The 26,940-nt window shown below is 49.6% G+C and overlaps 2 protein-coding genes across 11 annotated transcripts in view; both read left to right on the top strand.

Annotated features, from left to right (window-relative positions):
• Tdrd7 (tudor domain containing 7) overlaps positions 1-3,017 on the top strand; it is a 69,740-nt gene extending 66,723 nt beyond the window's left edge. For 3 of the 8 annotated variants that reach the window (XM_006537518.1, XM_030253051.1, XM_006537519.1), the window contains one exon: positions 2,547-3,017. In XM_006537518.1, coding sequence (XP_006537581.1) covers positions 2,547-2,643 — 97 coding nt within the window. In that variant the 3' untranslated portion in view covers positions 2,644-3,017. The remainder of the gene's footprint in view (positions 1-2,546) is intronic. The other 5 variants (NM_001290475.1, NM_146142.2, NM_001355189.1 and 2 more) reach the window with 3 other exon arrangements.
• Positions 3,018-7,190: 4,173 nt separating this feature from the next.
• Tmod1 (tropomodulin 1) overlaps positions 7,191-26,940 on the top strand; it is a 77,093-nt gene continuing 57,343 nt past the window's right edge. For 2 of the 3 annotated variants that reach the window (XM_030253404.1, XM_006537772.4), the window contains exon 1: positions 7,191-7,560. The gene's annotated coding sequence lies outside the window, so the exon portion shown is untranslated. The remainder of the gene's footprint in view (positions 7,561-26,940) is intronic. The other variant, NM_021883.2, reaches the window with a different exon arrangement.

Here is a 26,940-nt window from a genome sequence, read left to right on the forward strand (position 1 = left end):
AGAGGACAATGTCGGCTGTCTTCCTCAACCACTGCCCACCTTATTTTTCTTAAGATGAGCTCTCACTGAACCTGGGCCTGAGTTCCTAAGCTGGCTAGCCAGCAAGTTCCAGGGCTCCATCTACCTGCCTGTGTCTCCCTAGGGTGCAATTGTGAGAGTGCAGCACACCTGCCTTTCACTTGCGTGCTGGGAGTGCACACCCTGGTAGGTTCTTTACAACCAAGCTGGGTCCTAGCTTTCCAGGCTAATGGTAAGTAGTGTTATTCTCCATTGCAGTTAGTGGCAGTACGTCATGGACTTTATAAAACAACTTCGTCCTTAGGGAAAACAGTTACGTCCTCCTCCCCTCCATGACAACTCTGACTGAAGCCATTGATTTGCATATATATTACTAATTTGCATAATCAGCTACTTTGATGCTAATAATATGAATGTACTGTTTTCTACTGCTAGATCCGTTACAAATAAGAATGGCTGGGCACTTGCCTGTAACTCCAGCACTAGGGAGACTGAGGCAGGAGGATTGTGAGTCTGAAGCCAACTTGGGCTACATAGTGAGACATAATCAAGCCTCAGAAGCGAACAGTGTGACTTCCCCTCGTCACTCTGTGGCTCTTTCTCTGATGCGTTCGCTCTCTTCCTCTCCTCAGACCCGGGTTTGCTTTTTCCTCTGAAGGTCTTCCTCATTGCTTCCGAAGCAGCCTATCAGCAGACTCCACCCGGTTTTTACTTGTCCACAGTCTGTTCTTCCTCCTCCTCTTTTGTTTTTCTTTTCTTCTGCCCCTCCACATCCCGCCTCTCTAGATGAACCCAGTGCCTGCGAAGCACTGGGCCCTGCACTGTGAGGGCTTCTTGGGCAGGGTAGCTGTGAGCTTTTTCCTTCTCCACTGCCGCACTTTATTCCTGGGCTCTCCAGTGCAGTGCGGTGCGGTGCAGTGCGGCTGCAAGTCTGAGAGTCTGTCCCACTGCACCTGAGCTGCTTCCCCTCCTTCGGCTTCTTCCCCAGCTTTCACTGATTTTAGGTTTTCTGACGTTGGGTGTGATGTGCAGAGCTCTGTGTGTGTGTGTGTGTGTGTGTGTGTGTGTGTGTGTGTGTGTGTGGTATGACTCGGACCGGAGGTCCCCAGCTCACTGGCAGTGTTTGTCCCCTTGCCTCCTTCCCTCTCTCCCTTCCCCGTTCCCACTACACTGACCCTCACACTGTCCCAGTTGTCACAGTTCTGACTCCGTCCCACCACCCCAGCCTTCTCTCTGCTTCAGTCTTAGAAGCTTCTCCTGTTGCATGCTTGCGATCAGAGACTCTTTCCTGGCCCCGTCTGCCCGGCCAGTGAGCTTAGCAGACTTCTTTCAGCGCTTTTGTTGGTTTTGTTCCCAGCATTTAAATTTTTTCTTTCCACTTTTCTAAAAATTTCCATATTTCTATTAATCATATTTTTTCTCTTTGGTGCCAAGCATGGGCACATAGGCAAGCAAACCCTTTCCCACTGGGTGGCATCCCACCCTCCCTCTGTTCTCATGTGCAGCCTGTCTCCTCCATTGAAGCCCTCAGTTGTCACTCAGGGTTACTTTAAATTCCTGCCTGGTCACTCCAGCATTCCTGCCTTATCTGCTGATTCCAATGGTTGCTCAGTCTCTTCAGACTGTGGGCGTGGCCTTTAGAGTCACTTGGTGGAGGTGAACATGATGCACTGGTAAAAGGCATTTCTGAACAGGCCCTCAGTGGTGAGCGTGTAAGGGGGTTGGGACTGGGGAGTCTATAGTCCCATAGCCAGGTGCCACCATGAGTCCTGGGTGAGCCTATGCCTCCAGACTGTGAGCTTCACTTCCTCCCAGGAGTCCCTCTTATGGGGAGCAGGATGGCTGTAGGCAAGAGGGAGCCTGCGTAAGACCTGCCTGAGCATTCCTCGGATCCATGGGCTCAGATGAAACATTGCGCTCTTCTCTATGGCTCTCTGTTGTTGTAAGAAATGACAGTGTGGGGCTGGAGACATGGCTCAGTGGTTAAGAGCACTGACTGCTCTTCTAGAGGTCCTGAGTTCAAATCCCAGCAACCACATGGTGGCTCACAACCATCTATAAGGGGATCTGATGCACTCCTCTGGTGTGTCTGAGGGCAGGTACAGTGTACTCATATAGATAAAATAAATAAGTCTTTTTAAAAAGAAAAGCAAGAAATGACAGTGTACATAGATCATATAACCACGCTTTTCTGTTAATTCAGTGTTGGTCCTGACATTTTCCCCTAGCTATCTCAATTCTAAAACTTTATAATTTAGGTATAGGAAATGGGTGTGGTCATCACTACCCTGCTTTATACACAGCACGGTCGTCTCAAAGGGAACATGTGTCTGCAGGTAGTCTCACCTTTATTCACGATAGACAAGCTGTGAGCTGAGGAGCTTTGGGCTGCTATTCTCTGCCGTAGGCAGGTCTAACCTGGAATACTTGAAGTACTTTGTAACTGACTAAACAGTTCTCCCGCCCAGTGGCTCAGAGAAAGGCAGGAGTGGCCACTCACTGCCCCCTCACCCCCTGTCTTCTCCTAGGCGTGAAGTGCAGCCAGTGGTCGGAGGAGGCTTCGATGGTGTTTCGAAATCACGTGGAGAAGAAAGCCCTGGTGGCGTTGGTGCAGACAGTTGTTGAGCACACTAATCCTTGGGACCGGAAAGTGGTGCTCTATCTCGTAGACACGTCGCTGCCCGACACTGACACCTGGATTCATGACTTTATGTCACAGTATCTGCTAGAGCTTTCGAAAGTTAATTAATCACTGCTTGAGATGTTGACCGCTAATGAGATTGTTCTCAAAGCAATAATACAAAATGTGTAGGAGGGTCTTAAAACATCTTATTTTTACTACATGGCTCTGACTGTTGTGGAGGATTGAAAAGAATATGCTTTGTTTGATGAAAGATATTTAACAAGTTTTGTTTAATGCAGTTGACTTTTCAAAGAAAAATTGCACTTGAATTATTAATATAATATTAGAATAAAATGTTTAGCAATATAAAACCTGATGTCTTAGTTTGCTTTCTATTCTCTTTTGTACACCATGGCCAAAAAGAAACTTCCGAGGAAAACCCTCTCCAGAGGAAAGCAAGGCAGGAACCGAAGCACAGGCTACAGAGAAGCGTTGCTTCCTGGCTGTTCCCCGGGGCTTGCTTAGTCTGCTTTCTTATAGAACCCAGGACCACAGACCCAGGGGGCTGGGCCCGTCTGCATCAGGCATTACTCAAGACTACAGGCCAGTCTGATGCAGACATTTTTTAACTTGAGGCTCCTTCTCGGATGACCGTAATTGTGCCAAGTTGATGTGTTAGCTTTGTAGTCTCGAGGCATTCTGATCCTAAGTTGAAAGCATTCATTTTCACTGATGTCTGCGTTGCAAGGTTGGGGTCATTTCGAACAAATCGAGAATGTAATGATTTCACTTTGATCCACTCTGGTGTAGTGATGTAGCAAATGTCCCCAAAGCAGAATATTTATTCTCAGTGTCTGGTACCTCAGTGTTGCTAAAGGAGGAGCCACTTATAGCACGGGGCTCCTTGTCTCAAATTTAAAAAAAAAAAAAAAAAAAAGATTGTTAGTGTGTATGTGTGTTTCTTATTTCATGTCAAATGGATCAACGTAGAAGTCAGGGAAACGTCAGGAGCTAGTTGGTTCTTGACCCTTTCATCGTCTTTAAGAATTGAACCCAAGCCATCAGTTTGGCAACAAGTGCCTTTCTTTATCTGCTCAGTCGTCTCATCCGCCCTCACCCCAAACCTTGTGTGGCTTATCATTGTCCAGCCTCGAGGGCCAGGCTTTCTACACTCTCCCTCCCTGGCCCTGTCCTCTCCAGTTGTCCTTTACCCTGGCTTTACCTGGACCTTCCCCTGGAGCCTGGACCCACTTGCCACCATCCGGAACTACTGACGTTGCAATAGTTGCAGTGATTTGATTGTTCCCCTCTGAGCTGGCCCTGGTCCTTTTTTGAAAGGTCTTGCTATATAGTCCAGGCTGGAGATCCTCCTGCTTCCAGAGTGCTGGGATTACCCCAGGCGTGGCTCTCCAGTGAAATGTGAGCATGCCTCTCCAGGTCCTGGTATCACTGCACCTTAAGAGTAGACAGCCAGCTAGTTGTCTGTCTTAGTCATCTCAAGTATGACGGCCCCTTGGGACAACTCCTAGCCATCTCTTTATCCAGTAGCACACCATGAATACCTGCTCATGGACGGATGACTCTTGAATTGTACTGCCTGACAGCATGCATACAGTCTGTACTCCCACCCTTGCCGATTGCTGGCTAACTGGTTATGGGATGTCACAGCATCATGGAACCAGGAAGAGGACAGACCATTTTAGATTCTGTAACTGTTACATGATCACTTCTTGTGTCATCCACATAGACAGAATGACATTTTGGACAGTGCAGCATGTGCTGGCTTACTGGTGGACAGACGGGCGAGTGGGTGGATTGTAAGCTTTAGCTGTGGTTAGGATGAGGTGGAGAAACCCCCAGACTAAGGGCAGAGCACTGGAATAATAAACACATTGAAGACATCCTGAAGTTCTTAATTAGAATCTTAGCATAGACAGCATAGATACAGGAGGCGTGGGAGCAAAGCAAAGTCAGGCCTTACCCAGGCTGGTGCCTTACCCAGGCCTGAGTGGAAGGTGAATGTCTGGGTTGAGCACATTGTATTTGAACTAGTAGACTGCTGGGAAGATGCTCAGAGGCTATTGGGAATAGGAAGTGAGTGGACTTCAAGGAGAAAACCAGGCTGGAGACAAACTTTCTTAAAGTCATCTTTTTATTTGAGAAAAACTAGGGAAAGCAATACTAGAAAAGAAAAGACCAGGACTTTTAAAGCTTTCCATCTTAAATGTATAAAAAATATTCTGGCCAGCCGGGCGTGGTGGCACACGCCTTTAATCCCAGCGCTTGGGAGGCAGAGGCAGGCAGATCTCTGAGTTCAAGGCCAGCCTGGTCTACAGAGTGAGTTCCAGGACAGCCAAGGCTACACAGAGAAACCCTGTCTTGAAAAAAACAAAACAAAACAAACAAACAAAGTATTCTGGCTTTTAAAAAATGTATTTTTAAATACTCATGAACACTTATGCCACTAACTAAAATAATTGTTTATTATGAAATAAAAACTCTTCCAAAATAGCAAGATTTAAGAATACTTATGCCAGTGATTAAAATAATTATTTATGATGAAATAAAAATTTTTCCAGAACATAAATGTTTGAGTTAAGGCAAAGTCATGATTTTTTAAAATGTTTTTATTAGGTATTTTCTTCATTTACATTTCAAATGCTATCCCAAAAGTCCCCCACATGCTCCCCCACCCACTCCCCTAACCACCCACTCCCTCTTCTTGGCCCTGGTGTTCCCCTGTACTGAGGCATATAAAGTTTGCACGACCAAGGGGCCTCTCTTCCCTGTGATGGCCGACTAGGCCATCTTCTGCTACTTATGCAGCTAGAGACACGAGCTCTGGGGATACTGATTATTTCATATTGTTGTTCCACCTATAGGGTTGCAGACCCTATTTAGCTCCTTGGGTACTTTCTCTAGCACCTCCATTGGGGGCCCTGTGTTCCATCCAATAGCTGCAAAGTCATGATTTTTATAGCCATGTCTTTCAGCAGCAGAAAAGAACACAGATCCCTGAATTGTACACAACCAAAGGAAGCCTTTCCTATTTCCCTGACTTAAACATTTCCATTCTTAAAGCATTTATGTTTTTTGATGGAAGGATAAAATTAGTGTGATGTGAGGTCGCTTGACACACACATGAATTTAGCCACTAGCCTGTATTGAAGTCCGGAGTCCATTCCCAGTGGACCAGAGCCCTGCCTGTGAGAGACTAAGGTAGCAAAGTACCAGACACAGCTGGCAGAGCACCTGGGAGCCAGAGACAGCTGTCTTTAAAAGGCTGGAGGAGAAAGAGCAAAGTGGAAGGATACGCACTGTTGCATATTACATATGTGGTATATGGTATGTGTCCATATTGTGTTGATATATTGGGTATTTCGGTAAAAATAGGCAAGAAGTTTGAACGAACACTTCACAAAAAAAGAAAATCCAGCTGGCCAATAAACAAAAAGGTGTCAGCAAATGTGAACACAGGGCATTGGTGTTGTGGATCAAAGCCTCAATGAATGCGGCTCCTCTCTACCAGTGTAGCTACAATGTAGCAATTCTTGTTAAACCGAAGTGGTTTAACTTAAGTGGGAACCACTTGCAAGTAGCATTAATCCTCTGCTCATCTCTCCTAGAGACTCAACTCTCCAACTCAGCTTCCTGCAGACCATGAGAAAGAATAATCTGAGCCACACTAATATTCTGAATTTCCACTACTAGCAAAGTACACTTTTAAAATAGGATGCATTCATATGGAAATACCATATTATGTTCATATGGTAAATTCGCTGGGGATGAAACCTATAAATTGAACAGTAGGAAAGAATGGTGCGTCACAAATTAGCCTCAGCAGCGAGCAAGAGGCACCAACCTGACAATAAGGGCAAGACTTCTGGAAGGGTCCACAAAACAGTGTCTTAGAAGGGAGAGGTGGGTGACTGGGGAGCGGGGTCAGGCTGTTGGTTGGCTTGCACAGGTGTTCTTACTATAAAATTCAGAAAGCTACACACTAATATGTGCCCTGAAAGTATTTACACCCACAACAAAACGCTTAAAAATAAGTCCTTGGGAATAGTAAGTCCCTGCTTTGTTTAAAAATACACCCCACTTCTCCCTTGAAAAGGACATTCTTAATAGGGCGAGGGTTTTATAATACAGTAATGCATTAGGAAAATACTTTTCAGCGTTTCTCCTTAGGCATCTAGGAATTAAGATTTCCCTCACCAAAAAATACGGTAGGATAATCCAACGGAGATGTTCCCTGTGCCTGTTTGGATTCGTTGGTAGGAGCCGTTTGTTTATTGAAACACTTAAAGGCTTCGGTTTGGGTTTAAGTGGTTTGTTCTGGAGAGAACACATTAGCCTTTTAAGAAGGAGGAACTTTCATTCCGATTATTTTAAGTGGTGATTTCGGACGCTCCAGTCTCAATGCTGTGTAGGGAGAAGGCGTTCAATTCTGCGTTGGAATTGCACGTCCACAGATGGTTATTAAGCCCTGGGCCCGTGCCAGTCCTGGCCGAGGGGACAGGTTGCCTCTTCAAAGGAAGCTAGGTGTAGCTGTGCTGACTTTACTGGAACATTCTAGACGAGAGTAAAGATCTGCGCGACTTTGTCCAGATACCTCCAACGTAGCATAAAATCAAGTTGGAGAAACCGAGAACAAGGCAGGGAACCACACATTCCCCTGCCTCCGGGGCTGGGGTGGCCCTAGATCCTAATAGCGAGTGTTGCTCCCAGGCCGGGGACCGCGCAGCACCCTGTCGCCCCTGGTAGAGCAGGAGGGCGGGGAGGGCGGCGGGTTGGGGCGGGGCGCGGTGACAGCAGAACAGGGCCCGCCCCCGGCTTCCCACCCGCGGCCGCCAGGGAACTCGCCAAGCCCCGCGTTCCGCTCATTGCCGCCGCCCGCGCTCGCGCCACCCCGCATCCCGGTAAGACCCCCCGCCCGCCATCCCTAGGTCCCCCTCGGCCTCGCGGGGCTCCCTGCCGCCGCGCCGGGGCGCAGCCATATCTGGGCAAAATATTCAGCTGTCGCAGCCGCTGAGAAGGGACTGAGCACGGTTCCCTCTATAAATAGCCGCCGCCTCGGGTGGCCTTCGGGGATCGGGGTCCGGTTCCCCAGCCTGATGATCGGGTCGCTGGCGCTAAGCGTCCCTGCAGCCTGATGCGCCCAACCCTAGTCAGGGCGCCCGGGGCACTAGACCTGGTCTCCCGGGGACCTTGGGAGCCGCCCGGGGTGCCTTGGGCATTGGCACGTTGTGAGCTGGTCACGAGCCCTCCTGGGAGTCTGGGGAGGAAGGGGATACACGCTCGGGGGACGCTGAGTCCTCTGAGCACCGATCTGGCCGGCGCCTGAAAAGTTTCCCAAACTGCTGGAACTAGCTGAGGTTTAAAGCACCAGCTGCGCTTGCCTCGCTGCGCGCAACCAGGTAGAGGCAGGAGGCCACTGGTTGTCTCCAGTTTGAGGGGCGGCCTAGGCAACCCTCCTTTCTTTTCTGGATCTCGTTTTCCTGTTTGTAAGGTGAAGTTAGGGTCCTTCAAAGAGATGGTACCCGGGGCCACGAGAGTGGCCAGGGCGTGCTCTGAACTGCCTACACTCCCCTGCACCTGTTCTGCAGTTTCAGGCAGGGTAAGGATGCTGAGGACACAGCTGCAAAAGTCAGAGACTTTGGTGGCTCTTGGAACTCAAATCCTGGCCTAGGACCCACTGTGGCCCTCGGAATAGCCTGGGAAGTGTGCCTGGGGTGTTTGGGAGCATCTCTAGGCTGAGTTGCTAGCAGCACCTCGGCAAAACAAGTGACCAAATGAACTGGGCAGGCTCAGGCAATTCAGTTCCCTGTGTGGCACCTGTGATAACTCCCTTAACCCGGAACCTCCCCAGCTCTCTGTTTAGTTACCTCTCTCAGCTTTCCCCATGAGATTCCGAAGACCTGGCAGAGCCAGACTCTAAACCCAGATTCTGGGTTCTTTCTTAGTGGGGGCTCCCTCCCACAGGGTTTATCTTTCACCCTGGGTCCCACTGTTGCCCCTGTAAGGGCTTCAGAACCCTTTGCTCAAGGTCATGCCAACCCCCACTGCAGTCTGCTTGCCTTTCCTGTCTCTACCGACCTTTCCTGGCAGGTTTGGGGACTCTGCACCCCTCTTTTGTGATCTGCTAATGTCTGGGACTTTCCCAGGCTGGAGTAATAGTGTGGAGAGTCTAGTAATAGATCCTGAAGATCGCTCCGTTTTCTCTAAAGCTATCTCCGGGCTTCACAGATAAATGAGTGAAAGGGGAATCACCCAATAGGAAGATTCTCACCGACTTCAAACCTCACAACAAACAGGCAGAGTGAAGACAGGGCGCCTGTCACTCTGGCATCTGCTCTCTAATGAGCTAGCCTTGCAGTCCACGGTTTAGACAGCCACTGGCTCTTGGGTGCCTCGCATCCTAAGTGGGAAGTTAGAGCCCTCTAAAAATAGCCCAGCCCACCTTATCAGAGTCTCACACCTTCTCTCCCTTCTTGGGCAGGGCTCTTGGCTGCAGCTTAACTACAGAACACAGGGACTAGGTGGTGTCAGCTCTAAGCAATAAAGGGAATGGCCAGGAGTTCAGGCCCCTAGCTCCAGCCCCGGCTCTGTTACCCACTCAGTGTGACCTTGAGAAATGACCTTAGTGGACAGGATGGTCTTTAGTGGCGCTGGAGTGCAGAAGAGGCAGGGCTGGAAGTCTTCTGGGAAGCCCTCTAGCTGGAGAAAAAGGAAGTGCAGGGGAGATCTGGGGCACCAGATCTGGGATGAGGACCCCAGGAGTCCAGGTGTGTGTGTGTGTGGGGGGGTGAGGGTAGAGGGGGCTGCAGCCTTCCAAGAGCCTAGTGGAGAGGTGGGCACAGTTACTACACAGGGATAGAATGCTGAGAAGTGTGGAGACTCCGTCAGAATCCAGGGTAGGCATTGGGGACTTGGTTGCAGCACAGCCGAGCATTAAAAACTAGGATTGGCTGGAGACCAAGCTGGTGCCCTCAGTTTCCCCCTGTGTACAACAGGGCTAGCCATAGTGGACACTTCATTCAGGCTGTGATAGGAAGTGATGATGGGCAAGCCCTGAGCTTCGTTAGACCCTGCCCAGTACCTTGTGAGGATGTGGTTAAGGAGACAGAGGCTGGAGCTTAAGTAGAGACAGCTCCCAACTCTCTCAGAGCGTAGATGAGAAAGGCAGTCAGAGCTGGGGCAGAGGGCAGCCCTCAGTGTTTGTGACATGGCCAGCATAAGTGGTAGAGGCAAATCAAGGGGCAACCACAGAGTGTAAGAGAATCTGAGGGGTGTGCCCATGGCAGGATTGAGGTCCTTCCTTAAGAACATGCCATATGTCACCAGCTTTGCAAGTGGCTTTCAACCCTCTAGACTTTGCTGAGCAAAAATAAAGGGGGGGCTTGGGGGTGGGGGGGAGTTAGAATGAAGCAGGCTCTGGTCTGGGCCCCTGTGTCCCCTGGCTGACTCAGTATCTGTGAGCCGTGAAGGGTGAGCTGACCCTGCTCTGGGGGCCCCATGACCTTGGCTTGCTAACTTCTGAGATGATGTCATCTATTGATGACTTCTGCTGAGCCCAGTCATATGGCTTCTTCCGGACAGTGTTTTGATTTTTCAGTCTTACTAATGGGCCAGCCCAGGCTGCCAACATTTCTAAAGAGGCCAGTTCACTTTCCCTTAAAGCCAGAACACCAGCTAGATCAATTATTTGGCTGCTAGGAGTCATTATCAGTTTAAAGCCAGGGGCCTGCTTCCTGGGATTAGCAGGAGTCACTCCCACAGCGCTGGGGGGGGGGGGGGCTGGCTCCCTTTTGTTTTATACAGTCTTCTGGTTTATTATGATGGCAACAGCCTCTGAAAGAATGAGCTCACTGGAATCAACCTAGGATGTGGTCTGGAGCCTCCTGGGCCGAGGCACTGGGTCCTTGTCTGATAGAAATGCTAAACACTCAAGCACGCACGTCCCTTGTGCCCTCCTGGAGAGGACAGGCTCCATATCACAGTGCCTGAGAGGGTGGGAAGTGGAGAAGAAGACAGGTCCCACCCCTCTGCCCCTGTCCTTTTTATACTCCGTGTTCCCTTTACCAGGCTGCCTTTTACTCTAGGATATTAGAGTAGCGCCACAGGGCTGTTGCTAAAGACGTCTGTAGTGGACCATGGCAGTAACCATTGGACATTTCCTCCAGTGCCCAAACAAGCCAAGGAAAGCAGACGCCTCTTGGCCTCACTCTGACTTCTTCATGGGCTTATCTACTGCTCAGCCTTTCTGTGCAGCTGCTTTTAGTTCTCCTGGCCTCTTGCCCCACCCCCTCTCCCATTTCTGTTAGCCCTGGGCCCCTGCATACTGCACAACGCCAGTAATAGCTCCCCAAAGATGTTTCAACCTCAGCAGACCTAGCCTTGGTCTCTCCTGTCCATCTTCTTGTGTTCTCATCTTAGTCAACAAAGCCACGGTCCACCCAGGCACCAAGGCAGAGCCTCCCTTCCACACGGCCATTCAGTAGACGCTGCCTTCCTTTACAGCTCCTATCCATTCAAAGGTCCACATTCATCATTGCAGTCAAGGACTTAGGCGTCTCTACCCCAGGCTATTGTCAGAGTTTCTTAAAAAGGGGGATTATGCTGCCGTTCAGAGAGCTTCCCAAAGCAGAGCCATGGTCCTTTCAATGTTCTTTTGGGGGGAATTCCCCATTTCCTAGTAAAGACCTGAGATTTCTTAGCATCTCACAGGATCTGGTCCCACGGTACTTTGAAATCCTTGCTATGCCTGCCCCAGATTCTTTGAACCTTCTCAAGGCTCAGACATGTTTCCCTGCCTTTACCTGGATGCTCCCTCTGCCTGGGATGCTGCTCCCCTCGAACCCCCAGAGCACCAGCATGCTCAACCTGACCTATCTGCTGCCTCTCCGTCTGGGCAGACAGGAGGCTGTTGGAGGGCAGGGTTAGTAGCTCCTGTGTATACGTAGTGGTATCAACATCACCGTTCAGTGCAGTACAGGTTCTAATAAATGGTTGACAGAGGAATGAATGGGTGAACGACCAAGGCATCACAACGAGCACACGGTACACAGCCCCCAGCCTTTACATGTTTTCCCATCCACCAGGCAGTTGGCTCCATGAGTGAGGAAGCAGACTTGGCCTGTCTCCTGTCAAGTTCCCAGCCCCTGTCAGCCCTGTCACGCTGAGCAGCTGATGACATCAATCATGCCATTTGAAACCCACAACGATCTTGTAAAGGAGAGACAGCAGGTGCCATACCTGTGTTTTATAATTAGACAGTGGACCCCAGCAGGAATCGGGGTGCATATTCCAGAGTCTCGAATTGCTGACCAGGGTTATAAACTTGAGGAACTAGAGTCTTCATATTCTATGTCAATGGTTCTTTACTGGGCATCTCAACCATATAGAATCTTTCTGGAAATATGCAGATTCTAGCTTGATGGGTACAAGACAGTGCTCAATAGTGTGAATTTCCAGAGAGTAGTTTATTTCTAATAAGCTGGACTATGCCGTCAGTAATAAGCCTAAATGCCTCTAACATGTAGCCGCAATAAAGCGGTGCTGATCTTCGTCCGCCTATGCACACATGCACTTTCTCCCGATGCTGACTCTTTTTTGGGAGGGTGGGGGAGGATGTTTCGAGACAGGGTTTCTCTGTGTAGCCCTGGCTGTCCTGGAACTCACTTTGTAGACCAGGCTGGCCTCGAACTCAGAAATCTGCCTGCCTCTGCCTCCCGAGTGCTGGGATTAAAAGTGTGTGCCACCACGCCCGGCACTGTTTTGTTTTGTTTTTCCGATGCTGGCTCTTAAGACGGAGCTTTCTAAAATCGACAGAGGAATGCCTTTGCACGCTGGCTCCAAGTGCAGGGCTCTCTCTGGTCAGCACACGGCTTACAGGCTTGGTGTCTGTGAGCTTTTGGTTAGTGTTGGGGTGGGAACCTAAGACAGCTGAGATGCTGAAACATCAGACACGGGTGTGCAGATTGAAAAGCGATAGAGAGGAAGACATGAAGAGAGACTTCCCCCGTGCAAACTCGGGTCGGTTCCAGAACTCTGGACGGCCGTGCTGTGTGCACTTGTGTGTGAGCTTTGTGAATCGAGTTCTGCTTGCTTGCTTGCTTAAAAGTGTCTGAGCTGGCTCAAAATAAGCCTAGAGGGGCAAGGAGATTAATAACAACAGACATTCTTAAAGACGGAGGAAACCCGGAAAACTACAAATACGAGACTTTGGGAGTCTGATCAATGCTATGGCTCCTTGCTATAGAACAATCAGTATATTCATCCACATGGCGATTTACGTAGTGTTTAGGACAGTGCAGAGGCCCCCTGAAGCCCATTCAGAGGCATGAATGCCCGACACAGGAGAGAGGACCATTTGAGGGGCCGAGCTGGAGATGGCAGCTATTCCTGGATGCTCAGCTTCTGGCTGCTTAGCTCCACCCAGGTTAGTGCTGGCAGCCGAGGAGGTGAGAGCAGCCCCTTCACACCTGACCCAGGGAAGGGCACAGGTCTTTCTAGAGACAAAAAAAGCTTCATAAGCCCTGTTTCTCAGCATGTTGTCATGACAGCACACCATCAAGCATCTTGTAAAAGCCGCACATTAACCAGCAGTTTAAGAAGCTTACCACAGTGGCTAAGAACTTGGACTCTGGAAAGCAACTCGTTGGCTTCATATCTCAAGTCTAACAGTCACAGACTATGTAACCTTGGGTAACTTTTACCCTGTCTGTGTCTTGGTTTCCTCATCTATAAAGTGGGTTATTGTCTGGATTAAATTGCTTAAATTTAATGTAGCAGGGTGATGGTGGTGGTGCACAATTTTAATCCCTGCACTCGGGAGGCAGAGGCAGGAGGATCTCTGAGTTTGAGGCCAGCCTGGTCTACAGAGGGAGTTCCAGGACAGACAGAGCTATGCAGAGAAACTCTGTCTTGAAAAAGAGAAAGTAAAAGAAAGAGGAAAAGAAAGAGAAAAGGAAAAAGAAAAACCAGCAAAGAAGTCAGCTATATATAAAATGCTAGGGGCAACACCTGAGACACGTAAGCGTGAGCTCCCACGCTATGGGAAGACAGTGCCCAGCAAGGATGGTAAGTATAGCCTGATTGCTTGCTGCATCTGAGCCTCAGCTCCATGACCTTGTTCAGCGTGCTGGCCTAGTGTACCCTCCCCATCTATGCCACCCAGACCTCCAGAGTGGTACCTTACTTGGGAACGGGGTCTTTGCAAATACGGTTAGTTAAAGTGAGGTTATACCAGATAGAGAGGTCCTAAGGCCAATGTCTGGTGTCCTTATAAGGAGCAACATGGCAAGGTGGGTGGACACTGGGAAAAGCAGTGACAGGCTAAGTCCACCAGGGACTGCCCACAGTCACCCTGATTTAGGATGTCTGCCCTCCGAACTGTGTCAGAATTGATCTTTTGTTGTGGCAGCACTTAAAAGCTGGCAGAGTTAAGTTACTTCACTTTTCTGCATCCAAGTCTCTTTGTCTGTAAAATGGGAATAATAAATGTACCTGCCTCCGCATTAGCAAGACTGCAGGAAATAAGCCACACGGGAGAGTTTGGTGTGACATGGACTGCTGTGCACTGAGTTGTGAAGCAAGGTACTGCTGGTAAAATGCCTGTCTAGCATCCTCTGGGCCCTGAACTTCATCTCCAACCCCAAAAGGATGAAAGAAGGGAAACTACGCTATCTGGCTCAGGCTTGTCATCTCAGCTACTGGAGAAGCTGAGGCAGGAGAATTACAAGTTCAAATCCTTCCCGGGCAACAGCGTGAGTTCAGAGCCCAAAATACAGTCAGGAGGAGCTTGGGGAGATGGTTTGCAGGTCAGAGCACTTGCTGCTCTTTCAAAGTTCCATTTGGTGGTTCACAACCATGGTAACTCCAGCTCCAGGGGATCCCCCCACACCCCGTCCTGGCTGTATGAACTGGCATGCGTGTGTGTGTGTGTGTGTGTGTGTGTGTGTGTGTGCGCGCGCGCGCACAGAGACACACATACAAGACACACACAGACACACACACACATGTTGTCACCTCCTCCTCCTCCCCTCCCTCCTCCTCCTCCTCCCCTTCCTCCCCCTCCCCCTCTTTCTCCCCCCCTCCCCCCTCCTCCTCCTCCTCCTTTCTTCGACAAGCTATGGTGATATGTGGTAATAACCGTCTCAGTGAGATGCCATGGGTGTTCCATTATGTTTCAATACAACTTCTTTACCCAGAGTCCCGCTTGTCATGAGCTCTCGTGGCGTTTGCAGGATAGGCCTGTGGGTCAGAGCAAGGCAGTCTATATACATAGATCTTTGTAAACTTCCATGAGTCGGTGCCTAGAAATGGAACTGCTGTCAAAGGCTGTGGGGCACTGATGGCGGGGCTTACATAGCTTTGGAAGACCCCTGACAGTGTCTCCTCCTGTCCATGAGGGTGCCACCACCCCTTGGGTCATTCCCATGGGTGGTTCTTGGGCTTTCAGCCCTGTCCCTCTACAGGTGAGCCCTGACCAGCGTGGGGTTTCGTCATCTATGCAGCTGATGAGCCACCCATTTCATCGTATGGAGCTGCTTATTCCTTCCTTAGCCACCCAGCTTCCCCCTGGGCTGTTCTGTTTGCATTATTTGTCGCTGTAAGAGCTCTCTGTTAAGAAAATTAACCTTGTGCTCAAGGCATTGTGGATCTATTCCATGCTGCACCCACCCACCCCCCATTTGACCCTTCAAAAAAATATAAAGTGTGCCCCATATTTTATATGGCTCTATTTCCATGATTGCCCTCTGTGAGGCCAGATGGCACAGGAGGAGCCCAGAGCTTCTCTTCAAGTTCACTTGCATTTTTCAGAGACTGGTAGTCATCAAATTAACAGGCACATCCCCACACTGGTTCTCATGGAACCTGGGCTAGCCTTGAACTTGCTACGTGTCTGAGGAAGACTTGGAACTTCTGATCCTCCTCCTGAGTGCTGGGATGGCAGGTGTGAGTGTGACCTCACTCTGTGTTAATGACGTGCTGGGGATAAAACCAAGGCTTGCGGCATGCTAGGCAAATGACCAACTCAGCCTCATCCCAGGCTGTTGCCTGTTTTCCTGCAACATGCCCCCCTCTGCCTCTGCAGCACTAAAACTACAAGCCTCAGTCTAGGCCTCTGGGAGAGTTGCCTTTGTGTGAACAGGGCCATAAACCTGTGCAGTTATTCCCACAAACTCTGACAGCCTCTCCTGTTTGTGTTACAAGGTTTGGCTTCTGGAACCCTCCTGAACAGGCACACAGCCTGGTCAGAGCCAAGGCAGCCAGAACCAGGGAAGCTGTACAAAGACAAGGAAGGAGGCACTCCAAGGGCTGTGTGTGTGTGTGTGTGTGTGTGTGTGTGTGTGTTGGGACAGGGGTTGAGGGGACTTCAGAACCCTGCCCCAGAGCCCTGATAACATTGCAAAGATCCCGAGAGATGTAAAATGAGATTGTCTGTGTGTTTCTTTTTCTCTGTGTGTGCGCATATGTGTGTACCTCTCTTTGTGTGTACCTTTCTTTCTGTGTGTGCATATGTGTGTGTACCTTTCTCTGTCTCTGTCTCTCTCTCTGTCTCTGTCTGTCTGTCTGTCTGTCTGTCTCTCTCTCTCTCTCTCTCTCTCTCTGTGTGTGTGTGTGTGTGTGTGTGTGTGTGTGTGTGTGTGTATGTGTGTGCACCTTTCTGATTTAAACCACCTAGCAGCTTTGGCTGCATGGACCCTCAAAGCTCAGTGTACTCTGGGCTGGGATTCACAGCCACAGCAGCTGCAGTGAGTGACAGGCAAGCCCTGTGTTTCGTGTCCCTGCTGGTTTAGAAGGTGCTTTCCCACATGACTAACAGAAGGAGCTCAGCCCAAGAAAAGCACATGAACCAGCAGACAAGACTAACGATGGCTGCGTCTCCTCCAGTCATTGCTGCAAACACAGCTTTCCCAACAGAACCAGACTGCAAAGGGCCTCGGACTGTATCAACCCCACAGCAGCCCCAGGAACTGTGATGTCAGCCCCCTCTGGAAGGCCTCTTCTAGAGCTGTCACCTCCGCTCACATGCCTCCAGTAACAGGTGCTCCGAACTTCATGGGTCGGCCCAGTGACTTCTCCGGCATCATATAGTCTTGAGGTGTTGCTTGTGTTGGTCAGAGATCCATGCCTTGGTGAGCTCAGTAAAACCTCAGCCTCTTCACTCTGGGAAGCTTTCAGGCCATGCTGTTTTCTCTTTGCCAGCTGGCAAAGTGCCGACTGTGCCTAAAGAATGGCATCTGAGGCTGTCCCATGACCTTGCTCCTCCTGGTCCGTTGGCTGTTCTACACACATGACACCAACCCATCTTTTCTGGACTCAGTGACACACGAGAGAAGACTTAATATAGAAGGGAGGTTACCTGCATGGCCAATGGGCTTTTAAATAAATATGTATTTTAGTGTGTGTGTATGTGTATGTGTGTGTGTGTGTGTGTGTGTGTGTGTGTGTGTGTGTGTTTATGTGTGTTTGTGTATGCCAGAGAGCAGGGTGGATCCCTTGGAACTGAAGTTATAGGTCATGAGCCATCAAACATTGATGCTGGGTTCCAAACTCAAGTTTCTTAGAGTCACAGTGTGCCACCTCTACAGCCCCACGGTGGGCTTTTCGCTACTGCCACCCCTCCTGAATGGCTAAATGGATAAGTACCAACAATGAGCTGTTCGCAAAGATCTGAAGCAAAGTGAAGACTGATGCATTGCTGGTGGGGATGGAGAAATGTATAATCACTTCAGAAAACTGCACCCATTGCAGCTTGGCTGCGTCTGTTGAAACTTGACTCCATACCTAGCTGCCCCAAAAGTAAGTGGTTCTTTCCCCCAGAAGACATATTCCCAAGTAATGGAAACAATTGAGGCGTTCTTTAAGAGTAAATCCATCTATCACGGTGCGCTTTGTGTAGCGGAATACCACACAACACGGAAAAGAACAAACTGTTACTACAGGCCACAGCACTAATGAGCTCATAGACAGGACACTCCGTTTGAAAGAAACCAGTTCTGGGACTGAGGAGATGACTCAGTTGATAAAGCGCTCGATTGCAAACACGAGGATGGAGTCTGATCGCCAGAGCCCAAGTGTGGTGGAGCATTCTTGTGCTCTCGGAGGGAGGAGGTGCAGGCAATCAAATGCCTGGGGCTCACTGGCCAGCTGGCCTAGCTAACTTGGCAAGTTCCAGAGCAGTGGAGACCCTGTCTCACTGCACCAGTGCATGGTGCCCATGGAATGACACCTGAGGCTGTACTCTGGGCCCCACACATGCACGCCGTGCATACCTGCACACCAGGTAGACATGCACACACACAAAAGAAACCAAACTCAAGAACCTTTCCACTGCATATTTCAATGTATGTGACATTCAGAATACAGCCATGGCTAGTTGGTAGTTTTGAAGGTCAGAAGAATATTGCTAGGTTTTAGGGAGACTGGGAAGGGTTGAGGAATAAACCTTCAGGGGCCAGCTTGGTGTTTGGGGACATTCAGCGAGTTCTACACTTAAGACTTGTTACTGCATTGCATGTAGCCCGTGCCTTGTTGAAAAAGAAAAAATAATATTTCCATTGAAACAATAGTGGCTCAGACTTCTCCATCACACAGCTGAGATGTCACCGCCCTCCCTACATCCTGGCTTGGGGTTTAGCTCCCCACACTGCTGACTTTTGTTGGGTGCGGGGTCACTGGAGAGCCCCTCACCCTCCTCCTGGTTGTTCAGCCATCATTATCCAGGGCAGGCAGAGTTGGCTGTTGAGCCTTTCAAGAGGTGGGGGGAGGAGAAATAAAGGAGCCACCTGAGCTGCATCATCATGATCTAATGTCCCCATCAAGGAACAGTATGTGCCATGTTCTCACTCTGCACAGGACCTGCTGGTCTCAGGTGCTCAATGCTGTACACCTGAGGCTGCCAGCTCTCCTGGGCCAGGGCAGGGCCAGTCCATCTTCTCTTCTCTAAGGGACGACCTGAGACCAGGCTTCATCTGTTAAGGTCTGGTGGCTTAATCGATCATTCACCCCTCAGGGGTGGTGGATAAAGAACTGCCATCATGTCCTCAGCCCAGGGACCTCTATGTGAGTCTCACCTTAGCTTTTAGTTGTCTCTCCCGCAAAGCCCAGAATGTCTTTGCATGTGATAAGTGATCTGTTACTGCTTACCCTGGGAGTTGGACTATGGATCCAGAGGAGTGCAGCAGCTGGCTCAGGGGCACACTTAACACCTGCAACTCAAGTTGGGACCTGTAACCAGGCCCTTGACTCCTGGTACAGTGCACCTTTCTGTCACAGCACAATAGCCCCTATAGACCAGGTGGGTTGAAATGGGCCATCATCACAAGTGGGAAAAAGCCAAGCTTGTCCTGGGACCTTCAGGGTATGTGACCTGGGAAAGGGGATGGGTGAGGGTGCTATACACTTGCTGGTGCACAGAACCTCGCTCTGTAAAGACCTTGTGTTTGGTCGAATGCTGTGAAGTCACCATCCAAAGATTTTTAATCCGTTTATCGTTGAACTTGTGTGTGCATGTGTGTGTGTGTGTGTGTGTGTGTGTGTGTGTGTGTGTGTGCATGTGCGTGTCCATGCACTTGTGTACATGAGCATATTGGAAGCCTGGGGTCAACTTCAGGTGTTGTTCTCAGGAGCCCTCCACCTTGATTTTGAGACAGGGTCTCTCACTGGAACATGGAATTTGCCCATTATATTAGGCTGGCTGGCCAACATCCCCAGGGATCTATTTGTCTTCACAACCTAGGACTGCCAGTGACTCTACCTTACCTGGCTTTTTACATAAATCTTGAACGTCAAACCCAGGTCCTCAGGCTTGCATGGTAGACACCATTGGCAAGGGCGTCTCTTCCACCCACTGAACTTGTATTTTTACATTCAACTGGGATCTCAGCTCTCAGGGATTCCCCTCCCTCCTTTATGCTTCCTGGTGGGATTCTTGGAGTCTAACTGTCCCGTCCTCCCAACACATCCCCAGTCTCTGTCATCCTGTCCAGATGCCACCGGGACCCTCTGCCCAGCCAAGTGCATTCAGCTGGGAATGCTGAAGGAAAAAATCTACTTCACCACCATTAGCCCCCAGCGTCTTGGTCTAGCCAAGAAGTAAAATACCCATAGGGAATGGCCCATTGATTGGAAGCCTGTGGGTTAAGACAGTAGGAGCTTAGATGAGGGTATGGGGTAGAGAATTACATTGTTACAGTGGTCAGAGGGACTGACTTCCCTCCCTTCTCCACCAGAACAGTGTATCAGTCCTATGTGTGACAGGAGAGGGGACTTAGAGGCCATCGGCCTTCTCACGCATGCTCTGAGTTGAAGAACAAGAGTACCTGTGTTGGTTATGGCCTAACACAGAGAAACAAGGACAGATCAAGAGAGAAAATGAAAGACATGAATACCTTTATTGAGACTTTTTTCCTACCTTTAAGAAAGGATTTATTTTATTTTTAATTCTCTGTCTCTCTCTCTCTGTCACTCTATCTCTCTGGTGTGTGTGTGTGTGTGTGTGTGTGTGTGTGTGGTGGGTATGTGCACATGTGTGCAGGTGCCCACACATGCCAGAAGAGGATATTGGATCCCCTGGAGCTGGAGTTACAGGTGGCTGTGAGCCCCCCCAATGGGAGCGTTTGGCAAAGAGCTCAGGTTCTATACAAGAGAAATACGTGTCCTAACTGCTGAGCCATCTCTCCAGCCCTCTTTCCTGCCTTTCAAAGGGCCCTATGGTTTTATCCCACAATGAGTCCATTAAATTCTGCAGGTGGTTGTCTTGAACGCTGTTCTGTTGCTGTGAAGAGAAGCCACACCCATGACAACTTTTATAAAAGAAAACACTTAATTGGGGGCTTGCCTCCATTTTCAGAGAGTAAGTCCATTATCATCATGGCAGAGAGCATGAAGGCAAGAATGGCACTGGGAGTAAAAAGCTGAGAGTTGCATCCAGAGCCATAAAACCTCAAGGCCCACCCCCCAATGACACATTTCCTCCAACCAAGCCACACCTCTTAATCCTTCTAATCCTTTCCAACAGTTCCACTCCCTGCTGACTAAGCATTCAAGTAGATGAGCCCATGGGGGGGGGGCATTTTTATTCAAACCACCACAGCAGTTATACTTGTCTCACTGCTCTAGCAAATTACAAGACAAAAGCAACTTAAGGAAAGGCGGGGTTCTCCAGGCTTAAGGTTTGAAGGTATTATGGTCCCTCATCATAGTAGTGGAGGAGCCATGGGGGAGCATGAGGTAGATAGATGTCACATTGCATCTGCAGTCAGGAAGCAGGGAGCGATGAATGCTGGTGCCCAGCTCACCATCTCCTTCAGGACCTACGTTCAGGGTGGCTCGTCCATCCAGTTCATCCAGTCTAGAAAGTCCCTCCCAGACATACCCAGAGCTTTCTCTAGGTGGTCCTAGATCCTGTCACGGTGATTGTCAGGATTAGCTGTCAATCACAGCAGTCCTGCCTAGGAGACTCTTGCAACAGCAATGGTGGGTGGAAGTGGGCTGTTTTATGTGGGGTGGAGGAGAAGGGAGGGAAGCTCCTGCAAACGTAAGAAGGCCAGAGATTTGTACCTCGATCACTCTGAGAACTTCACCTGCTTCCTGCTTCTTCCCCTTTTCTCTCCGGATAGGTCACAAGTGACACTCCTAGGAACAGGAAACTCATGCCTAAGGGTGGTTGTTTCTTAGATGCCACAGAGGTCTCTGGGGAGTGGGGGAGCAGCTGTTGTTAGAAGCCTCCTCTCACTTTATGACCTTGAACTTGTCCCCAAGCATTCATGACCTCGTCTTTCCCCTCCACACTCAGCTGAGTGTTGGTTGACTTCCTTCCCTGGCTGGCTGCTGGCCTGAGGTGGGACTCAATTGTGCACTGTGTGTCCCTTGATGACAACCCACCGGCAGCTGCTGTGCTCGTCCTCTGAGCCGGGCTGGGGCTGAGCACTGAGAAGAGATGTCAGATGCGGTCACGCTTCTCTCTGGCCCCACCTGGGATGCAATGTCTTCTGTTAGTATTGGGGGGAAGGGTGGAGAATTACATAACCACCCTCCCCAAGTTGTGCACTTGGAAGGTATCAGGGACACCATGTCTTGATGACATCAATCCCTAGATGTGGGTTTTGTTCTGTCTCAATGCGGAGCTATTAGGGATAATTAGAGGCTTACTGGCTGCAGGAGAATGGTTTTCGTAGGTGTCTGGATGTAGCCTGAGGGAGGAGAGCTGAGGCAGAGGGATGGGCCAAGCTCTTGGGATGACAGAGTTATTAAAGGGTAAAGGCCCTGAGAAGAGAAAGGAGGACAGATACATGAATGGTTGAAGACACAGGATTCCAGTTACACAGAGACAATAGTGTCCGGTTCCACCCATGTGAGCTACAAAGTGTAGTCAAAAATCTCAGGCCAGGCAGGGCCCCGAGAACAGTCACAAACTGGCAGGAGTTGGGCAGAGGAAAGAGAGGACTAGTATTATGTTGCCAAGTTTCGGCTGTGGCGGATGAGAGCATTCCAGAGGTGGTTGGTGGTGACGGCTGCATAAGAAAGCACTGGATTGTCCTGAGTGGCTTAGAACTGGACACCTCAAGATGGAGAAGGCCTGGGGTGTGGGGAAGGCAGGGAGGGTGTACCCAGCAAGCATGGAGCCCTAGGTGACATCCTCCAAAACAGTGAAGATTGCATGTCATGTGTGTTTTTACCATAATGTAAAGAGATGAGTGTCAGGTATGGGGGTTGACAGAGCTGGAGGAGCCAGGAATAAGTGGTTGGACTAGCCCCCTGGTGTCCAGCCCCTGGAGGCTGACAAACACCACCAGGAGCTCCCAGCCCTACCTCATCTCTTCTCCTTCATCCTATTCCATGTCACAGGTCATTGACTACCCAGTTCCCTACTCTAGGCTTTCAGTTGGGAGTGGAGATGGATCAGATAATATAAATATGGCTGCCTCAGGTTCTCCCTGAAGAAGGGCACTGGGGAGACAGCTCTCTTGGAAGGTGCAAGGGACCCTTCAGATACTCTTGTGTCCCTGAAGCTAGGGGAGCGAGGGAGGAAGGAGAGATATTCAGGAGGAGAAGACAGAGCACGGAGTCTGGAATGCAGGATTTTGTCTTGAAGAGCCATGGCATAGACTCCTTCCGGTGATGTGTCTCCCAAAAGAAAGACCTGCATGTCAATTTATCTTTGACGTTCCCTGGCGCAGCGTTTCTGGAACTTGGGGAGATGCTGTTACAAACCAAGGTGGTGCCACCTAGTGCCTCCTCCCCAAATGTCCCCACAGAGCAGATACTGGAGGAGCCATCGCCAGAATGGCCAGCCCCTCCATCATGATAGGGGCAAAGAAGCATTACTGTCCTTGGAGCCGCCGTAACTCCTTCTTTCTGCAGCTTTCCTGGTGGATAGCATTAGCCTTAACCCACTGATTTCTACTATGCAACCTGCAGAGCTTTGTTCCCCGACACAGCTTGTAAACCCTATTGTTTTACGTTTAGCAAAGGCTGCTTGAGGTTTGGCTGTACAGAACCAGGGTGGCTGGCTAGATCTGCTCTGAGCCTAACATACACGCCAGATGGTAAAGGCTAGAGCAGGCGAGGGTATCTTCAAGTTGCTGCAGCTCCTCTTTTCTTCTTCACACGGACACTTGAGTCAGTCGGGACCCAGGTTCTAAGGCAGGTAGAGCTGCAGAGCCGCTTTACTTCAGGAGAGCCATGGTGGGAGCTCGGCTGGAACTGAATCGCAGCCTGCCATCCCTCCCCTCCGGGATTCCACACTCATCTAACCCCAGGCCAGGCTTCCCATGTAAAGATGGATAAGCAGAGGCTTGAAGAAGACCGGGCATTTGCCTGAGTTTTTAAGGATGCTAGATCAGAGCTCAGATGTGCCCTCTCTTCACCTTGATGGTGCTTCTGCACCAGGCATAGGGCTTAGCTGTGAGGGCACAGAGGCAAGTAAACACAGGCCTCCTGGGAGGGACTCTATGGTCTGATGATAGTGTGAGGAGAAAGTAGAGATGGGACTCCAGCAGCAGCATCTGTTACATTACAGCACCTGGCACTGCGAGCCTGAGTGGGCTGTGCCCCATCCCCAGACTGCACCCTTATCTGCCTGACAGTACTCACTCTTACAACACCCCACAGGGTGAGTCCTGGCACTCTGACTCAGTCCAGTGAATCTCAGCTTTGCGTTTGGTCTCTTATTACAAGGAGCTCTTCTGTGACCCAAAGCAAGCATATGGAGCAAGGTCAGGGTGAGCCCTCTCACCCTTCGGTCCTCTCCACATATCTGGAGACAACTTCTCAGAGATCTCTGGGCACAGTTTGAAAGCCACCTATTCGATCCGTTTCTGCTGTTGATGACAGCTCAGTAAACAGAGGCCTTAAGAATTTAATAATGGTCACCGTGGCAATTAACATCAAAACTGACTCTCCAACCAGGTGGGGGTTGCTCCACCCCAACACCTCTTCTGCTAGGAAGCATGGGTCTTGCATTAACAGTTATAACCACAATCTCTTGAAAGCCCTGTTTTAAAACTGACCCTGTAGTAGGATCTGTCAGCACACCAAGTTCATTCCCCCAAACACACACACACACACACACACACTCTACCCCCTCCCCACCTCAGGTCCCATACTCAGAGGAGAATTCTTCTTTGCAGAAATCATCCTGTGAGCTAGCCAGATGAGTGAGGCTTGCAGCTGACAGCTTCTTTATTCTCTGTCATTCTTGGCCTATTTAAAGTTAATACCTCATCCCTCTGTAATATTCACAAGGTGCTTGGCATTCAAAAGGGCTTTTAAGCCCCTGTGAAATAGGGATTTTGAACTCTAGCAGTGACTCAGGTGGATATGTAGTATAACTTTTTTGGATACAATAAGAGGAGGCCTCCTCAGGAAGTTTGAAGATGTCTGCTCTTCAAGTGACATCATGTGGGTGGCCTGTTGCCAGGCCCCAAATCTCTCTCAGCAGGCCCCAGAGTTGCCACCTATCGCTCTCATCTGGCTCGTTTCCCCGGCAACTTCTGCCCAAGCTCCTTTTCCTGTGAATGCCTCTCTCCTGTTCTCAAGTTCTGGCTCATAGATTCTCTAGAGCCCATCGGTGTGTGATTCTTCTCCTAAGTCTTCCTGCAAAGCGTCTAGAAAGTGAGTCAACCAGAAAAAAAGGAAAACAACAGCAAGCATGGGAAGATCCCAGGTTTCTGAGTACTCTCAAGTTGTGTCCTCATGGGCTCTGTCCCTGTGACGTATCTTCTTATGTGACGGCCCCCAGTATGACCTAGAAGTGACTCGAAGACAGTGCTTTTCCAAAATTTGGTTTACGAGATTGACAAAAGAATTGTGGGATTCCATTGCACCCGATTTCTGGAGATACCCCTTGTGTAGCTGTATAAGAAGTCTTTTGAGAAGTCCCGTAGTCCACAGCCTGTGGCTCTTGGTACAATCTAGGACCTTTGAGGACTGTCTTATGCTCACTTTTAATTGCTAAGACAAAAGACCCAAGACTGGGTACTTTTGAAAGTAAAAAGCATTATTGCGCTCACAGTTTCAGAGGAGACAATCCAAAGTCAGGCAGCCCTATCTGTTCCCCTGCAGGGAGAGCTCTCTTGGGTGTTATCAGCACATGGCCATGACAACGTGGTGAGACAGTGCACCAGAAGTAGAAATCGCATGGCAAGACCATGACCCAGAAAGCAGGGGGAGGGGATCCTGGCTATTTCTTTTATCAACTCGACAGAGTTAGAATCTCCCTGGAAGAGAAACCTCAACTGAAGAAAATACCTCCATCAGATTGGCCTGTAGGCAAACCTGTGGGGCATTTTCTTGGTTGATGATTGATGTGTCAGGACCCAGCCCACTGTTGGCAGTGCCATCTGTAGGCAGGTGGTCCTGAGTGGTTTAAAGAAAACAGGATGAGCAAGCCTTCAGGAGCAATCCAGTAAGCAGCACTCGTCCGTGGCCTCTACTTCAGTTCCTGCCTCCAGGTTTCTGCCCTGACTTGCCTCAGTGATGGGGTGTGACCTCAGGGTTGTTAAGACGAACTAAACCCCTTTCTCCCCAAGTTGCTTTTAGTCGCAATATTTTATCAAAGTAATAGGAGCTCTTAAGAGAAGGAGTCAGACTTATTCTTTTTATGATGACTCCTTCGAGTAGTAAATAAATCATTCCATAAGACCAGAATTAGTCCCTCCAGAGGGCAACGCCTGCCTGCAAGGACCTTTCTGCCTCATATATGCCTCACTTATTTTTTTTCCCCCGCTTTGTTTTTTCGAGACAGGGTTTCTCTGTAGCCCTGACTGTCCTGGAACTCACTTTGTAGACTAGGCTGGCCTCGAACTCAGAAATCCGCCTGCTTTTGCCTCCTGAGTGCTGGGATTAAAGGCGTGCGCCACCACACCCGGCCCTTATTTTTTAAATATATAGTATTTTATTAGTTCCTTGAGAACTTCATGCAATGTATTTTGATCATATTCACCTCTCTATTCCTCCCTGATCTAAACCTACCTCCTTACCTGCTCCCAACTTCAAGGCATCTTTTAAAAACCACCCACTGAATCCAATTTGTGTTGCCCGTATACTCCTGGGTGTGAGGCCATCCACTGGAATGTGCTCGCTACAGTGGGTCCTACTTCTTAAAGCCCCCAGTACAGCAGCAGTGCCACACTGGAGACTGGGTTCCAACACAAGAAACCAAACCACATCTATAGCACAGCAGACACCAGACTGGTGTTCTGAAGCCCGTCTCAGAGATCCAAGTTCAGAGGGTAGACTGGACATCCTTATGAGCTCGTTCTGGAAGTCATTATTTGGGTCCCTCGGGGCCCTGTCATGGAGACCATAGATCCTTGTGTTTCCTGACCTTGCTTAGGACAAGCCCAATCAGGCTGCTGTGAAGGCCTTCAGTTGTTGTACCTGTAGCAGGTCACCCGAGCGAAAGGAAATGAACAGGAGTGTGCACTTATGGTCCAAACGTTGTCTACATGGGGTCTGGTCACAGGAGGACTTCAGCCCAAGCTGAGGCTTTCTTGGAGAACAGGAGAGCACTGGTGTTCTGTGTTTGGGAAGCTCATCTATCTTACTGAGGTGGCTGTTGCTCTGCCTTCTCCTGCATCTCCCATGCATGATACAGATTTACATCAATGCTATGTGCCCCTGCTCTCCATGGCCCGTGCTTTTTCTGGTGGTTAGTCAACTCTGGCTTTAATTTGTTTTTAAAATCACTCTAACTGTCCTTAATTTAAAAATCCCATCTTTCCAATGGGTGGACTGTCTTCTCTCAGTTTTCATTTTTCACTTCTGTAGAAAATTCCATTTGT

The sequence above is a fragment of the Mus musculus genome, chromosome 4 (genome assembly GCF_000001635.26).
Source record: "Mus musculus strain C57BL/6J chromosome 4, GRCm38.p6 C57BL/6J".
Classification (NCBI taxonomy): domain Eukaryota; kingdom Metazoa; phylum Chordata; class Mammalia; order Rodentia; family Muridae; genus Mus; species Mus musculus.